Source organism: Erythranthe guttata, chromosome 5 (assembly GCF_056151865.1).
Source record: "Erythranthe guttata isolate IM_541 chromosome 5, IM_541, whole genome shotgun sequence".
In the NCBI taxonomy this organism is placed as follows: domain Eukaryota; kingdom Viridiplantae; phylum Streptophyta; class Magnoliopsida; order Lamiales; family Phrymaceae; genus Erythranthe; species Erythranthe guttata.
The window spans coordinates 953515-973313 of NC_142537.1; the positions used below are offsets into that span (position 1 = coordinate 953515).

Genomic DNA, 19799 nt, shown 5'->3' on the forward strand with positions numbered 1-19799 from the left:
TAATAATAATAATAATAATAATAATAATAATAATAATAATAATAATGTAAATATTAAAAGGGTAAATCCGTCTTTTAAGTTAATCATGATAAAGATACAAAAAAGGAATCACAAATACAGTAGAACCTCGATAAATTAATACCCGATAAATTAATAACCTCGCTTAAATAATAAATTTTCCCGGTCCCGACTCGGGGACAACGTGCTAAATTAATAATTCGCTAAATTTATAAGATAATACACATTCAAAATTTTTAAGAAGCCCCATATAATATATAAATTAATAATGCATAAAACTAATTCTTAAATTACATGGTGTAGTACATATTTTATAGATCTATGAAAGTTTAATACAATATAATTTAATTGTCGCTTGTTTCTTTTTGAACTTCACATTAGCATCAATTTCGTCCCTTACTTTTTAATTCTTAAATTACATGGTGTAGTATATATTTTATGGATCTATGAAAGCTTAATACAATATAATTTAGTTATCACTTGTTTCTTGTTGAAGTTCACATTACCATCAATCTCGTCCCTCACTTTTCTTAACATGCTTAGAACTTTCGGTATAGTTTTCTCATACCTCAACATAAAATCTCTATACCATTGCTGCTTTAAGAGTTTTTGTTTATGAAACGGGCTCTATAGTGCATTGAACTAATGGTACAATGAATAATATACACGTAAAAAGATAAAAAAATGTATTTATTGAAAATATAAATAATAAAAGTAATTTCATAAATTAATAAATTATTACTTAATGTATAAATTAATAATTATTAATTTATTAATATTTCGCTAAATTAATGAAATCTTAATGGTCCCAATATTAATTTATGGAGGTTTCACTGGAATAGAACAGTGTTTAAAAAGTCATAAACGTCATTTTCTGTACAGTCTGTCCAAACTAACATCTACACTCACTGACGCTAATAATTCACATTTAATTTAACTCTACTCTCTCTCTCTCTCTCTCTCTCTAGAAAGAAAGAATCTCTTATCTTCTTCATCTTTCTTCTCTCTCTCTCTCACTCACTCACACCATTTCAACTTCCTTTATCCAGTATTCTGTGTCGTACGTTAACTACTTCACACTAATCTCGTTTCTCCTGTTATTACATCAAATTATAACATAAGATTTGCTGATTACGCTTCGATTTTGGTCGCTTCTTCAGAATCAGGGCTTTTTTTCTTTCAGGTGTGTTCCTTAATTATGTTCATTAAAATAAAATAAAATAAAAAAACCTGTTTTTTTGATCTTATTTTTCTCTTAAAATCTCGATTGATTATTGTATTGAACATAATTTAATGGAAAAATTAGTTCTTTAATTAGGTCACGTTATAAAAAATTGTTTTCCCCCAAATTAGATATCACACCAAATTAGGGTTATGATTATTATTAATTAATTTAATTCTTGTGATGATTTAAATTTAAATAGATATTGAGATGGCTTCTCTACAAGGCTCAGTTATTTGCCCCGTTGTACGTGCAAAACAAACCGGATTCTCCATACCGGTTAATTCACCCCTGCTCAAAGCTAAACCGGTTACAAATGGATCCTCGGATCTTAAAAGGCAGAGTTATGGCAGAACTAATTTGGGATACAGACAAAGTACGAGGAAATCCAGAACCACTAATTGCAGTTTCAGTTCATCATCCAACGGTAATGGCAACAAAGCTGGAAATTCCAAAGATAGTGATAGTGATTATGTTAATTCGAGCGTGATCGAAGCTGGTACGTTCGTAATATTTGTTCATAATATTTGTTTAAGGTTGTTTATTAGTGTTAATATTTTTTTTTTGTTTTAATTATTGTTTGGAGAAGTCGAGGTAAAAAGCGGGGCGGATGGATTCGTGATCAAGATGAGAGACGGAAAGCATTTGAGGTGCGTCCACAATAGTCCGCAGGGCGGTCATGTAGCGGATTATTCCCCGCACCCTGCTATTGTATTGAAGATGGAAGATGGGACTGGGATACTTCTCCCCATAATTGTTTGTATGTGAATTATTAATTAATTATTGCTATTTTCTTACAATTGCGCAAAGTTTTTTGTTTGTCTTATGTTGTCTCATTATTCTTGAAAAAAAAAAAACAGTGGAGATGCCGAGTGTGTTGCTCATGGCAGCTATGCGGAACGTCCAAATTGTACGCTGCCCTCGTTTTTTTTTCTCCCCTTCATTTCGGATATTAAATTTGAAAATAAATATATTTTTAAAAATATATTTCGGCTGATTATTAGTCGTTCGACTTCAGGCTAGGCCGACTATGTATCAAGTGGTGAAGGATATGATTGAGAAGATGGGCTATACAGTGAGTTTTGTGATGTACACGAAGCTATTTTCTTTTGGATATATGAATTGTCGATTTATTTAAAAAATAAAAAAATAAAAACCGTTTTTCGGCTGAATTATTGTGCAGGTGAAACTTGTTCGTGTCACTAAAAGGGTACACGAGGCGTATTATGCTGAACTTCACCTTGTGAAGGTAATTACGCTCTGAGAAAGTGTAAAAATTCGACGTACTTTCGAAATTTTTGTATGGTAACTAACGAATTTTGTTTCGATGATTGAAGTTGGGTAATGAAGCGGATTGCATTTGCTTGGATCTTCGACCGTCAGATGCCATTAATATTGCAGTGAGATGCAAGGTAAATAATCCATTTTGTAAATTTGATTATAAAAATTATTACGGTGCTTCAGTGGCCCAATTTGTGATGCCGTCTTAGACAAAAAAAAAATGTCTCGTAAATCAATTTCAAAATGGTCAACAGGTGCCGATACAAGTCAACAAATTCTTGGCATATAGTGACGGCATGAGAGTTGTCGAGGCTGCAAAGGTTTCTGTGCAGAGCTCCTCACCGAATCATGGCCTATTATTCACTGAACTAGACAGGTAAAAATCGATGTCCTTTTGTTGTAAGAATGTCTCGACTTTTAGAGAAGTTCAATTTAATACGGGCAATTTTTTTTATTTTTTTTGTTATTGGTGTAGACCTAATGGCCAGTCGTGCATCGAGACAAAGGAGTTCGATTTAGTGAGAAACATGCTAATTGCTGCTGTTGAGGAACGCTATAGAGATGCAGGTATATTTGTTGTCTGAAAATTTCGATTTTCTTGAAGAATCTAAATTAATCACGAAAAAAGTAAAAAGAAAATGTTTGAATAATATTTTTATATCGAAAATTTCGAAATTTTTATTGATGCAGCTTCATTGAGGGACAAGCTCACTCAACTTCGGTCTAAGAGGAACTGGACATAACAAAAGCCTTTAATATATATGTTTGAATTGTGTACATAGGAATCATCGGTCGAGCATTTTCTTGTAATTAATCTCTATGCTTACTCCCCTTTATATATAAAAATTAAAAAAACTTGTGTATAAATGTGTGTAAATAAACAATGTTATGAAAGTATATCTTATTTATTTCCATGTTATAATGGAAATACAACAGTTAGATCTCTATCTTCTTTTTCTCTGATATAACAAAACACACACACATCCAAGTTGGTGTGTGTAGATGAACGTTGTAGATCTATTCAAAATAAATTACATCTGGTGTAACATAAATTTATCGAGATTAATATATGTCATAATACAAATGCTATGAAATAAAAAGTGATAGTTCAAGAAAATAAGATACAATTGTTAAATATTATTGAGTTTAAATTAGGGCTCCTAATTCCACCAAAAAAAAATATTGGGAATTTGATAATCCAGCCTCTGTTGCTTAAATCTATGACGTGGCAATTGGAAAAAAAAAAATTATAATTAATCCCCGGATTTCAAATTTAATTACTGTAATTACGCCATTTTCAATAAACGATAGTTGTCGTGTTCTTCGACCTGATTCTGTTTAGTTGTCGTTTTGCGCCAGTGTATCTCGATGAATGAGTCGACTATTCGCCGGAACTCTTCGCCGCTCAGAGTCTCTATCTCCGCCACGTCTACCACCGGCCCCGATGAACTCCCTGTTTTCCGGCAACTCTCCGTCGTCGTCTCAGATCTTCGAAGCTCCGGCCGCACCGAAATCTGGCTCTTCATTTTCTCCGACTGTGTCCTCTGAAACCTCTCTATTTGCCTCGCCGCCGTCTCTAAGGCCGCCGCCACGTCGTCGGATTCAGAAACCGCCTCCGCCTCCTCCGCCCGCACCACAATCTGCTTTTCATCGTCGCCGGCGTCGGATAATTCTTCTGCCATATTATCCGACGGCGGAGGCAGAACAGGCTCCCGTTCTTCAGCCGCCTCCTCGCTAAACCTCACGTAGTGGTCGTAGAAATCGCCGCCGACGGAGAGGTTGAGGGCGTCGCTCTGGCGGCAGAGCACGAACAGCAAGGCGATGATGGAGTTTCCGAAAAGGAACACCAAGTGGGGGTTGAACGCGTAACCGGAGAAGAACTCAACGTAAAACCCGCCGGAAAAATCGAACACCGCCGGGAAAAGCGCCGGCGACCACGAAATAAGCCCTAGCACCACCAGAACTCGGCAAACCCACCACAACATGACGATTCCATTTCCACAGAAACGATCGAACGTCACCTTATAATCAAACACTCCTCCCCACTCCATATTTCAAAAATTCAGACAGGTTTTCTTAATTTTCCAACTTGAACAGCAGCAGGTTAATAATTATTATAGTTGAAGCGGTTTGGATTTGTTTTGCAAGAATGGAAACAGAGCACCATAAAAAGGGGGAGGAGAATCGAATCGAAAGGAAATGAAAGGGTTTAAGGAAAGAAAATGAAACCAGAAAAAGGCATGTAAATTTTGTATACACAGACAAGATACTAGAAAAAAAAAATGTATAAGAAATTAGACGACGGTTTCCTTTTCTTGGTGTGGTGTGTGTGTGAGAGAGAGAGAGAGAGTGAGAATATTGTCGGATTTGGTGTAGGACTGGGTCTGCGGGTACTATGGCGTACCATTTCTTTTGTAGCAGAGGGGCCTTCCATTTTTATTTATTTTTATTTTATTTTTTTTGGGCTTTTGCAATAATAATTTTGTCTGTAGGTATGTATTACTTATTAGTATTAATTTAAGTTTTTGAACTACTGCATCATGTGTTAGTAGTATCTGACTATCTGTTATAACTTATAATAATAATAATAATATAAACTCTATGTCGACCATAATTTATACACCTATCAAATTCATTGAATTATTTCATAATTAAAATTCTGATTAAAAAAAAAGGAACTAATTCATACAAAAAAAAAATATTATCCCGACATTTGGATTTCGGGGTTATTAATGAAGTACGGGTTTACTAAAGCACTTAATTCCCTGGTTTTGATCTGACAAAAACAAACCTGCAAAAATACAGTGACAGTTATATGCCTGCTTCTCAGGGGTAAATATAGCAGTGGAGACAGTGCTACTTTGTTTTTGGCTTTTACTTGTTGCTTCTTTTTCCAACTTCCTTATTTTTTGACAACGATGTATTAATTAATTATAATAGTAAAAAATAAAATTAAGAATTGATCATATAAGTATAAGATCATCCAAGGGATTCGAATTGCAATCGAAGAATTTATCTTATGATCAAGTTGTTGAATTTATTCCCCGAACAAACAGATTAGTAAATCAGACGTCGAGTAAAAGATTCCATTTGAATGGAGACGTTCAAGTTTTTTGAAAAATATAAGCAGGTTCAGCACGAATATTTGATTTCGACTACCACCTAAAATCAAGAACTTACATGTTAAAATAAATGTGCATCGGCAAACGAAAAGGACAAAATCCAAAAACCAACGATTGTGTATTACATTCAACTAAGCAAATATTTTCGAAATTTATGAAACAAATAATCCTTTGTTAAACAGACATTTTCAAAGGGTCCTCCTAAACATAGCAAAAAAATATTGTAAAGAAATATTACATTGCCAAAAGGCTGGGTGAAAAAGTCGGTGGCATCCCAGATTAGCTCTCCGAAAAAGCTTTTAAGCCTATAAAAATGTAGCAGAGTCAGAAGTTGACCAAAACAATAACCGGTAAAATAGTAAGCAATAGCAGTCGGATATATATAATTCAAATATGACTGTGAATGAACACTACTTGCCTTGTTAGCAATGTTGTTCGAGAGCCAATCGAGCCCCTCGTACAGACCCTCTCCAGATGTGGCGCAGGTGCTCTGAATATACCTGCAAGCAAATAAAAATCGAGTGAGAAACAAAATACAGTCAGCATAAATGCAACGATGGAATCTAAGAGGAACTTGGGTTAAGAATGTTTACCAGTGGCGCTGCCTGAGTGAGTGCAGGCCAAGTTTGTCGGTTATTTCAGCAGCATTCATTGCGTTAGGAAGATCCTGTTTGTTTGCGAATACAAGCAGTACTGCATCTCTCAGCTCATCCTGAAAGAACGAGTCGAATGGTTTAGCAAAAATATGATTATGTCACGAAATAATCAATCCTAGAATTTATATTGCTATTCCAATATTGAGATCAAACTGAGAAAATGAGAGCTAATTTGATTGTTTCCAGCAACGATTATGTGCTATCTAGCGGATCGTTGGTACTTCCACGATTAAAAGAATCCCAAGATATATGTATAAGAAAGGAGTTCAACATAATTTTTTCTTACAGTCAACTTGGGTAATATGGGTAGATTCACAACAAATATTTATACATTACACTGACCTCAAGCAATGGGAGCACACGAATGATGACATAGCAAATTAACAGTCTATTCTCTCTGCTGCATTTAGTCGGGGGGTTGTATTTCCAAGTTTGAATAGTATTGATAGGAAGTCTTGATATTATGGACATAATTTATTCTTCTATATATATATATATTTCTAATTGAGAATCCTTTTTTCTTAGGCAAGTGCTTGACGAGTTTGCACTTCTTAGAAGTAGAATATTGACATTAACAGACTTTAGAAAGGGATTGTTTATTACCTCATTCAACATTCTGTGCAATTCATCCCTCGCCTCAACAACACGGTCTCTATCGTTGCTATCCACCACGAATATGAGACCCTGGGTGTTCTGGAAGTAGTGCCTCCATAGTGGACGGATCTGTGAAATTAAGTAGAAAAATAATTAACCTACAAAGTACATGAAAGTTTCATAAAGAAATTGAATATTGTGCTATATAATATGAGATGACAATCTTTAAACAGGGGCAAGGTAAACAGGAGCATGGAGAGCTAAAGTTTATTTAACTAAAATATAGTTACAAGATAGTGACGAGACGTAACATAAAAATACATATCCCAACCTTGTCTTGACCCCCGACATCCCAAACAGTGAAGCTAATGTTCTTGTACTCAACAGTCTCCACATTGAATCCTGCAGTAAGCCAAAAAGAAAATGAATATTGTCGGATGTAGTTCAAAAGAAAAAAAAAAAGAAAAAAAAGCCAACGTTGAGGAATATTAAACAGTACACAGCAGAAATAAACAGAGCCAAGTTGAAAGAGCATACCGATGGTAGGGATAGTAGTGACAATCTCTCCAAGCTTGAGCTTGTACAAGATGGTGGTCTTACCAGCCGCATCGAGACCAACCATCAGAATGCGCATCTCCTTCTTGGCAAAAAGCCGACTGAAAAGCTTCGTGAATGTCAACCCCATTTCTCGTTACTGTTTTTGACACCTGTATACCATTATGGTTCCCATTCATGTTATGTAAATATGCATATACCAGCCCTACACGCATCTCATACGAGTGATAATCATCTCAAGATAGCCTGAGCATCGTCTATCGATGACAACATGTAATTCTAGAAAAAAAAATTTGTTTACACAATAATCATTACTAACATGCATGTCAACATTTGGACATGCAAAACCATAAGACTCTATGCATATCAATCAACAATAATCATTACTAACATGCTCCCACTACTGAACCAAACGAACATCAGATACAATTATTTTTAAACACAGTTTACGAATCAAATAAAATAGAGATTGATATATGAAATGATTTAACGGTAACATCCCAATCTATAGATAAGCATTTTGAGCACATCACATATAACTAATAATACGCAGATTTTTTTTCAAACAACGTCCCAATCTACAATATATAACGGGGGAGCATGATCTTAGGTAACAAACATCTAAAAACAAAGTCTCGAAAAAACAACTATTGGAGCTAAAATTCAACTTTCCAATGAAATTACCAGATCAAACGGATCTACAAGGAAAATCAATTCCGAATAAAGCCACAGCAAATGTCGACATCAATCTCACGATTTCCAGATTCTCAAAATTCAGTTACGAAATTCATAAAGAAATCCATCAGATCGAAATGATTCAATCACTAGATTCCAGATTAGATCACCGACGAAATGGCGGATCAACCCCAAAAGAAAGTATAAAATGCAAAACAAATCAGCAAAAAGGAAAAACCTAATTCATATAACATACAACAGATGCATCAAATCACAACATCAAATGAACAAAATCACAACTCCGATCAGAATCCAAACCTTAAAAAACGCACACAGCACACAATCCATGGTGAATTGATCACATACCTGAGAACGGCAGATTTGATGAGATCCTAGAGAGAGAAAGCGAGTATTTCTTATGAAATTCGGAGAGAAAAATATGGAGCTGCCTGAGAACAACGCGAGAGAGAGAGTAAAAATGACTATTTCTGGTGAGGATTGAGAATCGTCGACCAATGGTCATTTATATTGGGCGCGTCCTCCAGGCATTTGTGTAATGCCGAAAATGCCCCTACTCATTCTCCAAAACAACGGGGCAGCCCTTACAGGAATTGACACCGTTGGATCTTCTTCTCCTTTCTTAAGGTGACCGTTGGATCATAATAATGTGTTTGTGCTTTGCTATTGAACAAGATTTTTCAACGCGCCTCTCCTTTGACGATTTTGTAAAAGACGTGCTTTGTTGGATGGCCAGCTCTGCACCGTAGATTTCCACGGATTAAGCGGCCAAAAACAAATTATAAAATTGAATAGTATTGAGATTTATAATAGAAAAAAATATATATTTTTATTTTGTAATATTTGTAAGTTGTCCATTTGTGATTATTGGGTCTAAAATTAGCAATGATTTTGATATATCTAATTGGACCACTCCAACCTATTAATAATGTTCTATATTGGGCTTGACAGCTAAGAGAGCCCAAAATAAGAAGCTCGTTTGTAAGAGAACTAAAGTAAGAGTAAATTACGAAAATCACCTACACTTGTTCGTAGTTTACAAAAAAACCCTAATGTTGGTTTTTCTCTTACATCAACCCCTTATAGTGTGGCTTTTCACGGAATAGACTTTACACAATTTCACATATTTTCTTTTATTTCTCATTTATTTAATATAAGTACACATTTTCTGTTAAAAAACTCGGTCAACAGTTAGTCAGAGGGGGATTTTGGTAATTACGGATATGTAAGGGTGTTTTTCATTATTTAGTCTAAGTTCAAGGGTTGTTTCATAATTTACCCACTTAATAGGATGACTTAAGCCCACTAAACTGAATATTTGTGTCCATTTAATCTTTAAATTACATATAAAGATGCATGATTTAAATTACATATAATCTTTAGACATTACATATATATATATATATATATATATATATATATATATATATATATATATATATATATATATATATATATATATATAAGATGCATGATTTATATATAAAATCAAGATAATTTTTGCTCTTGCTATAGAAGTTGAAGACAGAAACAAGGCAGAGATGCCAATTGTCTGTAATTTGTAACAGGAAAACATAACGACGAAACGAAAACTGGAAACTGGTCGGGCTTCGTTACAGCTTTATTTTCCTCGACCAATTAATTATTCAGCGTAATTATTGTAAGCATATAAATAAGAAGAAAGCTTGCATGGTAATTGTTTCTCCAGACGAAAAATCATGGAAGCCGAGGAAATCTCGAGAAGTCTGGTTTCCTGCGTTGCAAGTATGCATTCTTCCCTTCCGTACCTTCCTCTGTTCCGTAAAACAGTAGCGTCGCATCTCCCGCAATTTGCTGGAAAAAACAAAAACATAAAAATAAAAAAAATTATTACAAGTAATACAATGAATTATTTATATCTTAAAAATTAAATAGCATGTTAATTAATTTATTTATTTTTGAGTACCTGAAGTCCAGCATGGCCATCATCAGCTGCATTGATAGCTGATTTACATAGACGAATTGCCATTGGACTGTTCCTATTTATCTCTCTACACCATTTTATTGTTTCTTCTTCAAGCTTCTCCACCTAATTTATTAAATTAAAAATTCATTTATTTTTTATTTTTTAAGGTTAAATTAAATTCCAATATATATTCAGACATATTATTATACTTTATATAGATCTAGTAGCAGGGAAAATCTTACAGGAACAACAGTATTCACAAGTCCCATTTTCTCTGCTTCAGCTGCACTGTAAAACCTCGCCATAAACCACATTTCGCGCGCTCGTTTCGGCCCTACCTATATAATTGACAAAATATTTTAGGACAAGGAAAAAGAAATGAGACAGTGAGAGAGAAAATAATGTCTTAAAAGTTTTGAAACAATACCAAACGAGACATTATCGATGCCCCGAAACCAGCGTCGAAACTTCCAACCTGCAATCCCCACAAACTAAATCATCCAAGTATATATATGTACATAGGATTCTCATAATTAATTAAGGAAATAATAACAATAGAATAAGGATTAATTAATTAAATTAATTAATTACCTTAGGTCCTGTTTGACCAAAAACAGCATTATCAGCTGCAATTGTTAAGTCACATACCATGTGGAGCACATGTCCACCCCCCACAGCATAACCTGCAACCTTTTATTTTAATACAACAAACAAGGCATAAGTTTTTATTTATTCATAAATGATTTCTTTTGTAGAAGATAAACATTTATTTATTTAAAAAGATTAAAATAAGATTACCATTGCTATCACTGGCTTGGGGAGGCGACGGATTTGGACCTACATCGAAAAAAATAATTAATCGGGTACTCAATATTAAATTGTTTTTTAGATTTGTTTTACGATCAGATCGGAGTATTTTATTTGGAATTCATAATAAATGTACCTGGAGATCTAAAACATTGAGGCGACCGAAATTATCAAAGTCAGCGTAACCTTCTTTGCCTCGGAGTGATTGATCTCCTCCACTGCAAAATGCCATAGTACCCTATATAACATAAAAAACTCTATAAATTAATACAACCGGACCAGTAAAAAATACTATTTATTCAGCGTAATATTAAATTATCGAACTAAAAATTTTGTACATTTTTACCGAATCGAGACAGATTTACCGAAATTCTACTGTATTATACATTGTACTATATGGCATTAAATTAAATTAAATTCACTACATGAACTACTCCTGTTATTTAAAGATACATTGTAATAATAAATAAATAAATGTGAAAGCATATGTATGACAGTATGAGTAACAATCAAGTTTGTGATAGTCAACGAAGGGGTGATGTATGACTTAACAATTAATATCAATTAAGAAATTCAATTGACAATTAAATATATTCAAATTGAAGCTCAATTAACAATTTGATGAATTTTAATAAGAGTTTATTATTATAAAAATAAAAAATAAAAAATAAAAAATAAAAAATACCTTGCCGGTGAAAATGATAACTCCGACGGAGTTATCATCTCTGGCATCGTTGAATGCTCGAATCAGCTCCTTCACCGTCTGTGGCCGGAAAGCATTTCTTCTCTCCGGCCGATTAATCGTTATCTACAGCCACAAAAAAAAAAAAAAAAATTAAAATCCTGGAAAATGAATTTTAAAAATAAAATAAAATAGACAGAGTTAGACCTTTGCGATGCCTTCTCCGACGGCTTTCTCGTAGAGAATGTCGGTGAAGGCGACGCCGGAATCGTCCATCGCCGGCGTCCACTCCGGGATGTGGGTGGGGACTTGGCCGTGGACGCGGTGGTACGTATCGTCGAAACCGGAGCTGCAATTTGCGGCGGCGATGGTGGTGGTGGTGGTATGATTTTGGTTGGGGTTTTGGGATGGAATGAGATGACCGGCGACAGAGGCGATTCTTCTGTTTACTGTCTGAAAATCCTTTCCCAACATTTCCGCCATTGTTGTTATCTGGTAATAAGATTGAATTAGACTTTTGATTATTTTGCAGGGATGAGAGAAATTGAATTAGTACAAGTAGCAGATGTAATTTACTTTGCTAAAACTATAGAGTATATATAGTAAGTTGGAGGAGATAAGATATATATATATATATATATATATAATAAGATAAGCCTACTACTCTAATAATTTAATCCGCGTGTAATTCCACTATTGCCCTTGTTGACTTTCCAATTGGATTAGTTGATTTATTTCAAATCTAACTATTCTTTTCGTTTTTTTTAAATTTACTGAATTAACAACTCAACAGCCAACCATATAGGTGCATTGGGTAGATCTAAACTTTTGTATAAATAATTATTGATTTGAAGAAGAACGTTAACCACGTGGACAAGTTAGATCTAGTGGCAAAGAGATTTAACTTGGGTCGATTGACACAAGCGCACTTGTTCCAACCGCTAGATCATCCCTTACGGAACAAGCTTAGGGGTATATCTTGTATTAAAAGGCGAAATCTTTCGTCCCCATCCTTTGGCCCCGACAAGTATTTGATGGAGAAATATAAATTATGGTGACCAACGACTTTTTAGGGTAGCGGATTCATATCTAGTGTTCATAAGGAACCAACCATCATTGACCTTGAAATTCACATACTGCATCTGCCAAGATTCAATCATAGATCTTTGTACCAACTTACCACCCAGATCCAGATGAACTATACACTCATGCGGGCTAGCTTAGGCCTTAGGGGTATATCTTGCACCAAAAAAAGGCGAAATCCCTCGCCCCCAGGGCCCCCATCCCTTGGCCCGACAAGGATTGATGGAGGAATGTAAATCATGGTAACTCAACGGCCCGTTAAGGTAGCGGACCCGGACCTGGTGCCCACAAGGAACCAACTCATTGGAGTTGAAATTCCCACACTGCGGCTGCCAGGATTCGATCCTAGGACCTTGCACCAACTTACCACCTCCGGAACCAGTTGAGCTACACCCATGCGGGCTATATCTTGTTATACATACAAATGGTTAGTGTAACAAATTCGGCATTAATCACGTTGATTCTTTCTAATATTTTTTTTTATTTATTTGTTTCTCTTCCATTTAAATTTGAGGAAAGAGAGAGAAAAAAGTCAAAGTTGTCTAGTTTCGTCGTTTGCACACCATAAAGAGTATAATTCATTAAAAAAAAGAAAAAAAAAAATATATATATATATATATATATATATATATATATATATATATATATATATATATATATATATATATATATATATATATATATATATATATATATATACATATAATTCATTTAAATGGAAATTTAATACATATATTTTTAACGTGAACCCACATTATTACACCAAACTGATGGATCAGTTGCATCAAAGTACTCAAGGCCATGCTTAATGCTTTATTTACTTCATTAGAAAAAGGCATGAATGTTGTTAATTCATGGTGAATAATTACTAATTAGCTACATTTTTTTTTTTACAATAATTAATTAATTATATATATACCAGCTAATAATTTTATTAGAAGTAGATCGGCTGCAACTGTCAATTGAGATATCAAGAATCAAGATCATATAAATATATATATAATAAAATATATTTTGCATGAAAAGCGTGAACCAATTATAATAATGAATCGAGGACACGTCATCCAATATTGGGCTGGTTGGTTCGTTTTGTTTTATGTTAGGGCTGATTTGGTATTATTGGGTCAAACCATAGGCCCATTTGATTATACATTTCAGCTTAAACAACGGGCCGGGTATTTTGAACCGTTATGTGGCAATGAACTCAACAATTTTTATTTTTTTTTGAGAAAGAAGTCAACAAATTTCGAGATGGATCCAAACAATATGAACCCGGAGGTAATTTTTTCCGTTTTTTCTAGAATCTTGGTAAGTGAAAAAGTGGGCGAATAACTGTGTATTGAGTTCGCAGTACATAGTTATTCGCCCACTTTTACACAAACTCGTTTTTTTTTCTTCTGCTAACTCGATTTAAAAAAAAATTGAAATTCACTAAATCCAAAAAAGAAATTAAAAAATTCAATTTGAGGAAAGAAAAATTATACACAAACTCACGTGTTCGCGTGGTTTCTACACGAACTCAGTGGTTATGAGTTAGCGTAGAACCGCACTAACAAACTCCATTCTTTTCATTTTCGTAATTTACATAACGAAACAATCATAAAAACGTAAAAGTTACATCGAATTTGTTGTCATTTTGGTCGGGATTTGAGAAAGGAACTCCAAGAGGTTGAGAGAATTTGAAAATAATTATATTTGTAGTTTAAAAAAAGTGAATAAAAAGTGTCTGCAAGTTTTATTTTGTGCCCTCACAAATCATTGCAGTTGTATCAAACATATGGTAGGTCATGGATATATTGAACTGATTTATATAAATATATATAATCATTACAAAATTATTGTTGAGAAAGCCCATACAACCTTAGCAAAACAAATAATAAAATTCGTATTATCTAATAATTGCTACAATATTTCTCACTACCTAAGGGGTCAACCAAACCATGCCGACCGCACAAAAAAAAAAAAAAAACACCACCAACATATATATATAAAGAACCACTATACATAACAAGAATCATCACTCCCTCAATTTAAAAAAAGAAAAAAAAAATCACTCAGCAAGAATCACTATCCCCCTGAATCTTGTTACTCGACGGTTTTCCGACCATTAAACAACCCACCGGAGGAATTGTCGGAGAATTCAGTTGTCCGAACGTCTGCCAGCAATAAGGGTCGTACATGTGATATCTTTCTTGCTGCGGCTTCAATTGTATGTTTGTAAGAGTGACGTCCGTGCATGGCATGTTGTCACTGCACGCCAGGTGGACCGGCTTAACCGTGTAGGTCCCGCGTATATTCTCGTAATTAATCCCCGATAATGCCACTGCCGCTGATTGATTCTTGCACGAGCTCCGGTCGCAGTAGAATTGGTCGATCACAATCGGGAGCTGGACTTCGTTGACTTGGATGTTCGAAAATAGCACTCCTTGCACCGATCCCGATCCCCCCTGTAAAATCAAATTAATATGTTTGTTAATTAGAATTAATAATTAATTAGATTTTTTTTTTTCCAAAATAAAAAAAATAAAAATTATTACCTGCCATGTTTTGATTCGGACACCATTCATAGTGTTGTGCATAACAACGTCTCGTACAGTGATATTCGACACGCAAGCTTTTGTGTTATCTTTTCCTAGACCTCCGATGCTGATTCCATGTCCGGGCCCACAATTAACGTTGTGTACGTATACGTTTGTGCATCCTGTTTGTATTGATATACAGTCATCCCCTGTAATACAACATTTAATCAGAATATAAATTTAAAAAATAAAAATAAAAAATAAATGAAAAATTGCATGCCAGAGTATTTCTGAACATTCCTTTAGTTAAAGTTCACAGGTTGTAATAAGACTAATGACAAAGTTGTCTCATCTTTGTGGGGCTGCAAAATGTGATCATGACATTTTGAAATAACCCTATCTAAAAGTATAGGCCCTAAATAATTGTATGGTTGGAGCAAAATGCATCACAAAATTGTCATTTATATATATATATATATATATATATATATATATATATATATATATATATATATATATATATATATATATATATATATATATATATAAATAAGATTTAAAGAATTATTAAAATTACCACAAGCGAGAGTGGAGCTGCGAATAAGAACATCTTTCGAGTTCTGGAGATGAATCCCATCTGTGTTAGGGCTGTCACCGGGTGACGACACGCTGAAATTGTACACCGAAACTCCGATGCAGTTGTCGAATTTCAAATGGCACTGAGGGCTGTTTTGGATTGTTATGCCTGTGACCGTCACATTATAACTTCCGTAGAATCGAAGTGCCTATTTTTTTCAAGAATTTTAGAACATATATCAATTTTATTTCATGATATAAAAAAAAAAGTTTATCGAATTGCTAAAAAAAAAATATCCCATATTATTTTATTGGCAATAATGCAGTTATTTTTAGCAGAAGACCCCTATAAAGTGAGTTTTTAGGGGGTGTAGTTTGTTGAAAAAAAATTGAATTATAAGGTTTTTTGGCCGATAAAATAACATTAGGGGTTTTTTAACAATTAGAAAAAAACATAGGGGTGCAGAATGCAATAAATGCTAAAATGAAATGAAGATTTAGTTAGTTTCAAGTGGTCCTTACAGTTGGTTTGATGCTTGGCATTTTCCCGCCAAGTGAGCTTCTTACCTGTTAGATGCATATAAAGACAAGTCAGAATTCATATATTGGAGAAAACTAACAAACTTAACTTTTTGTAGGGACTAAAAACACAATTATTACAGGAATTGGGGGCTTTTGTGACAAAGAGCCATTTGAGGGGAAAATAAGCTTCGACTGATCGTCTAACGGATCATGATCGTACGGCGAATTCTGCCACCAAACGGCTCCGTTACCGTCAATTGTCCCACTCCCTCGAATTGTAAGCCCCACTAATTTAGTGAACTCGAGCCATTGTAGTAGGCCCGAGCCCCAATGGCTCGGGCTTGTTGGTGCAGTAATTACGCCGTCTAACTGCACAATTAACACATTGATTAAACTAAATTAAATAATTACTTACTTAATAATAAAATAAATTATTTTATTAATTATTTTACCTGAAAAACAATGTTGTGCTGACAATATGGGCCAGAAAACGAAATGGGCCCCACAAGAAAAACATAATCTGCTGGTACATTAATTGTTGAGGCTTCAATCTTACAAGCAGCAGCCCAAGCAGCTTGAAATGCCTGCATTTTAATTTACATTAATTAATTTATTATAATATTATACTTAATTATTATAGTATTATATTTAAATTACAAATATACCTGAATAGTCAAAAAATGGAATCAGTTCATGTGCTGGTTTAACATCTTACAGTTGTTAGTTTGTATTTTGAGTGGACCACTTCAATTTCTTGTCTGTTTCTTTGGCAGTTATTGTAGTTTCTAACTGGTTTTTTTAAACTAATATATTGTCACACACCTAACTATTGTGCTCAAAGAATTAAATCTAATATAAAAATTTGGGAAAATTACAGTTTTCATCCCTCAAATTTGCACCAGTTTCACATTTGGTCCCTCATGTTTTTAAAATTCAACACTTTTAGTCGTTTCCATCAAATTTACCGTTAGTACTAACGGAATCAAGTATGTGCCCATCACTGCCTTAGTTGACGGCGGACTAACGGTAAATTGACGGAAATAACCAAAAATGTTAAGTTATTGAAACATAGGGGACTACATGTGAAATTAGCACAAATTTGAGGGGTCAAAAGTGTAATTTTCCCGAAAAAGTAGCTACCTTTTGTTGTAAAAATATAAACTTTGTAATAAAGGGTAATCATGGGAAACCTCAAGCTCTACCAAAAAAGAAGTAGGGAATAAAAGTAAACACTCATCAAAATACTTGAAATTAATTTCGTGGAATCTTTTAAATTCTTCAAAATTTGACTTGACAAAAGTACGAATTCTTGGAATTTGAAGAGAAATAATATAGTAATTACTTATAATCAATCATTAACAAACGAAATTAAGACAGGCATGGAAGTTAATGTTTTTCGTTTACCTTAGTGTCGTCCGAGATTCCATCACCTTTCGCTCCGAAATTCAGCACATTCAAAACCGTCGAACCAACCGGTGAATAACCGCCACCTTTATCCGTGGGCGGAGCTGTGGGTGGAGGAGGGCTTCCTTTAGGTCCGGTGGCTGGTGGCGGCGCCGGAGGCGCCGACACCACCACCGGCGCCGGCGTCGGCGGAGGTGGTGGTTTTGGAGATGGAGTTTTATGTTTCGACTTACCGGCATTGCTACTGTGGTGGCTTCTACCTTTTTTCTTGGAAAGAGAATCGGCGGCGTTTCTACTCTGCCGCCAATGCCGGCCAATTCTCTTCGCATTGCCACTTTCAATATGGGAAAACCCAAAAAGAAGAACCGTGACGATGACCATGAATGTTAGGTTTCTGAAGTAAGAACCACCCATTTTATCGCCGGAGATGGTGGCGGCAGCGGTGGTGGTGGAGGGAGGATTTTGTGGATTATCTGAAGATGGGAAGAGCAAAACAGAGGAGTGAGCTTATGGCTTTTTATATAGATAGGATCAGGGTCATGAGCAAAGATTGTCTGATAATGCTACAAAGAATTATGTCTTATTCCTCTTTTTATTTTTATTTATATTTATTTTATTATGAGGTATATATTAATATTGTTTGTAATAATAATATTTTTTATGGGGTTTTGGTTAGGAAATAGTTAACTAACTGGTCCAGTTTTGGCATATGAAAGTTTGTTTTGTAGCCACTGACTCATTCAGTTGTCCATGCACAAATACCACACTTATAACTTCGAACTGCCCAATTGGACCATTTATTAATTAATTAATAAATACATATTCTTTTACTTTTTTTTTAGTGACGACTCAAATATACAATATATATTTTTATTTTCTTTTCCAAAATGATTTTCCTAATAATTTACTGACCATTAGTAGATTCAAATTAGAATAAAAGGAAATCTAATAATCATTTAATCTATATAAATATAATAATGTATATTGCTTCCGTATATCGCAACATGTACTTGGTGATCTCTACTTTAATACGCTCGTTAAGAGGGCCTATTATTTTATTTAATATATATATATATATATAATATATATATATATATGTAATAAAATAAAAAAATAAAAAAAATAAAAAAGGAAAATAGTTATATGTTGCGATCAGTGGTTAGATGTAAAGGGCCAAAAAAGACACGTGAGTGGGTCTATAGATTGTCAAAGGCACTGAATATAACAGCTCTCTTTATGCTCACATGCAACCCCTTCACGGGCTTCCTTTTTTCTCCTTTGTCTTTCCTCCTTCTTAAACCAACATTAACAATTATATATATATATATATATATATATATATATATATATATATATATATATATATATATATATATATATATATATATATGTGAAATCACACATTCCATTTACATTTGATTCAAATAGAATCAAATCAAATGAAATGTTATGAATCATGTTGAAGACTTCAGTTGTTTAACGACGGGATGTGATAAATGTCGTTTCAGTTTTAATAATACTGTTTCAACTTCAAACATAATTTTGACCATTTTTAGTCTGAATTACGCAAAACTCAAAACGCAAAAAAATTGTAGTTCTTCGAGTTAGGTTTCTAATCAAACTTCAATCATCAAGATTGGATATCGGATTATAAAGTTATTCGTGAATCAGTGAACACTGCCCACAAATTTCATAAATATGAGTTATCTAAAACTCGAGTTGAATTAGAAAGATAAGACAAAGGGCTACAACTTCCGTGGTCTGTATTTTGCCAAAATCGAACTACAAAATGGTTAAAATCTTGTTTTAATTCGATCGAAACGGTATTAGTAAAAAATTAAAACGACATTTAACATTTCGGTTTAAGAAAATGTAGGAAGAAAGTTTATAGAGGAAAACCAGAGGAAGGGAAGCCCATGGTTTCAGGTTGTTTTTCTCATGTATTAAGTATTGCAGAGTTGTACTAGAAAATTACCACTGTCCAAGTGTCCGACCACCAATAATTTAGACAGGATCGACCACTCACAAATCATCACATGATTCTAGCAATGTAGCACCTTTCAAATAATAATTATTTATTATTTATTATAAATGTGAATACAAATTAGAAAGAAAAAAAA

General features: G+C 34.1%; 5 protein-coding genes across 6 annotated transcripts; 1 reads left to right on the plus strand and 4 right to left on the minus strand.

Annotated features, from left to right (window-relative positions):
- The first annotated feature begins 878 nt into the window (after positions 1-878).
- On the plus strand, positions 879-3460 carry LOC105974785 (bifunctional nuclease 1). The gene is made up of 10 exons (XM_012999938.2): positions 879-1201; positions 1443-1739; positions 1830-2000; positions 2101-2150; positions 2259-2315; positions 2424-2489; positions 2578-2652; positions 2776-2897; positions 2997-3088; positions 3212-3460. The coding sequence occupies exons 2-10, from the start codon at positions 1451-1453 to the stop codon at positions 3262-3264; spliced, it is 975 nt and encodes a 324-aa protein (XP_012855392.2). The 5' UTR covers positions 879-1201; positions 1443-1450; the 3' UTR covers positions 3265-3460.
- On the minus strand, positions 3411-4901 carry LOC148770371 (uncharacterized). The gene has a single exon (XM_088818411.1). It carries the CDS (start codon positions 4570-4572, stop codon positions 3808-3810), a length of 765 nt encoding a protein of 254 aa, XP_088674537.1. The 5' UTR covers positions 4573-4901; the 3' UTR covers positions 3411-3807.
- Positions 4902-5725: 824 nt separating this feature from the next.
- On the minus strand, positions 5726-8648 carry LOC105974728 (ADP-ribosylation factor 2). 2 transcript variants are annotated; one of them, XM_012999871.2, is made up of 7 exons: positions 8490-8648; positions 7431-7600; positions 7225-7295; positions 6903-7022; positions 6237-6355; positions 6062-6143; positions 5726-5948 (listed from the first exon to the last, which is right to left on the minus strand). In XM_012999871.2, exons 2-7 carry the CDS (start codon positions 7576-7578, stop codon positions 5943-5945), a joined length of 546 nt encoding a protein of 181 aa, XP_012855325.1. In that variant the 5' UTR covers positions 7579-7600; positions 8490-8648; the 3' UTR covers positions 5726-5942. The 2 variants fall into 2 exon arrangements, with proteins under 2 accessions (XP_012855325.1, XP_088674536.1); XM_088818410.1 differs by lacking the exons at positions 5726-5948; positions 6062-6143 and having other exon boundaries at positions 6233-6355; positions 8490-8628.
- A 968-nt stretch (positions 8649-9616) lies between these two features.
- On the minus strand, positions 9617-12185 carry ECHID (enoyl-CoA hydratase/isomerase D). Its single transcript, XM_012999944.2, has 9 exons — positions 11783-12185; positions 11579-11701; positions 11030-11131; positions 10885-10923; positions 10678-10776; positions 10514-10561; positions 10329-10424; positions 10087-10209; positions 9617-9974 (listed from the first exon to the last, which is right to left on the minus strand). Exons 1-9 carry the CDS (start codon positions 12056-12058, stop codon positions 9858-9860), a joined length of 1023 nt encoding a protein of 340 aa, XP_012855398.2. The 5' UTR covers positions 12059-12185; the 3' UTR covers positions 9617-9857.
- A 2334-nt stretch (positions 12186-14519) lies between these two features.
- On the minus strand, positions 14520-18256 carry LOC105974599 (polygalacturonase At1g48100). The gene is made up of 7 exons (XM_088818412.1): positions 17680-18256; positions 16728-16859; positions 16414-16644; positions 16276-16320; positions 15755-15962; positions 15196-15386; positions 14520-15105 (listed from the first exon to the last, which is right to left on the minus strand). The coding sequence occupies exons 1-7, from the start codon at positions 18091-18093 to the stop codon at positions 14713-14715; spliced, it is 1614 nt and encodes a 537-aa protein (XP_088674538.1). The 5' UTR covers positions 18094-18256; the 3' UTR covers positions 14520-14712.
- Between the last annotated feature and the right edge of the window lie 1543 nt (positions 18257-19799).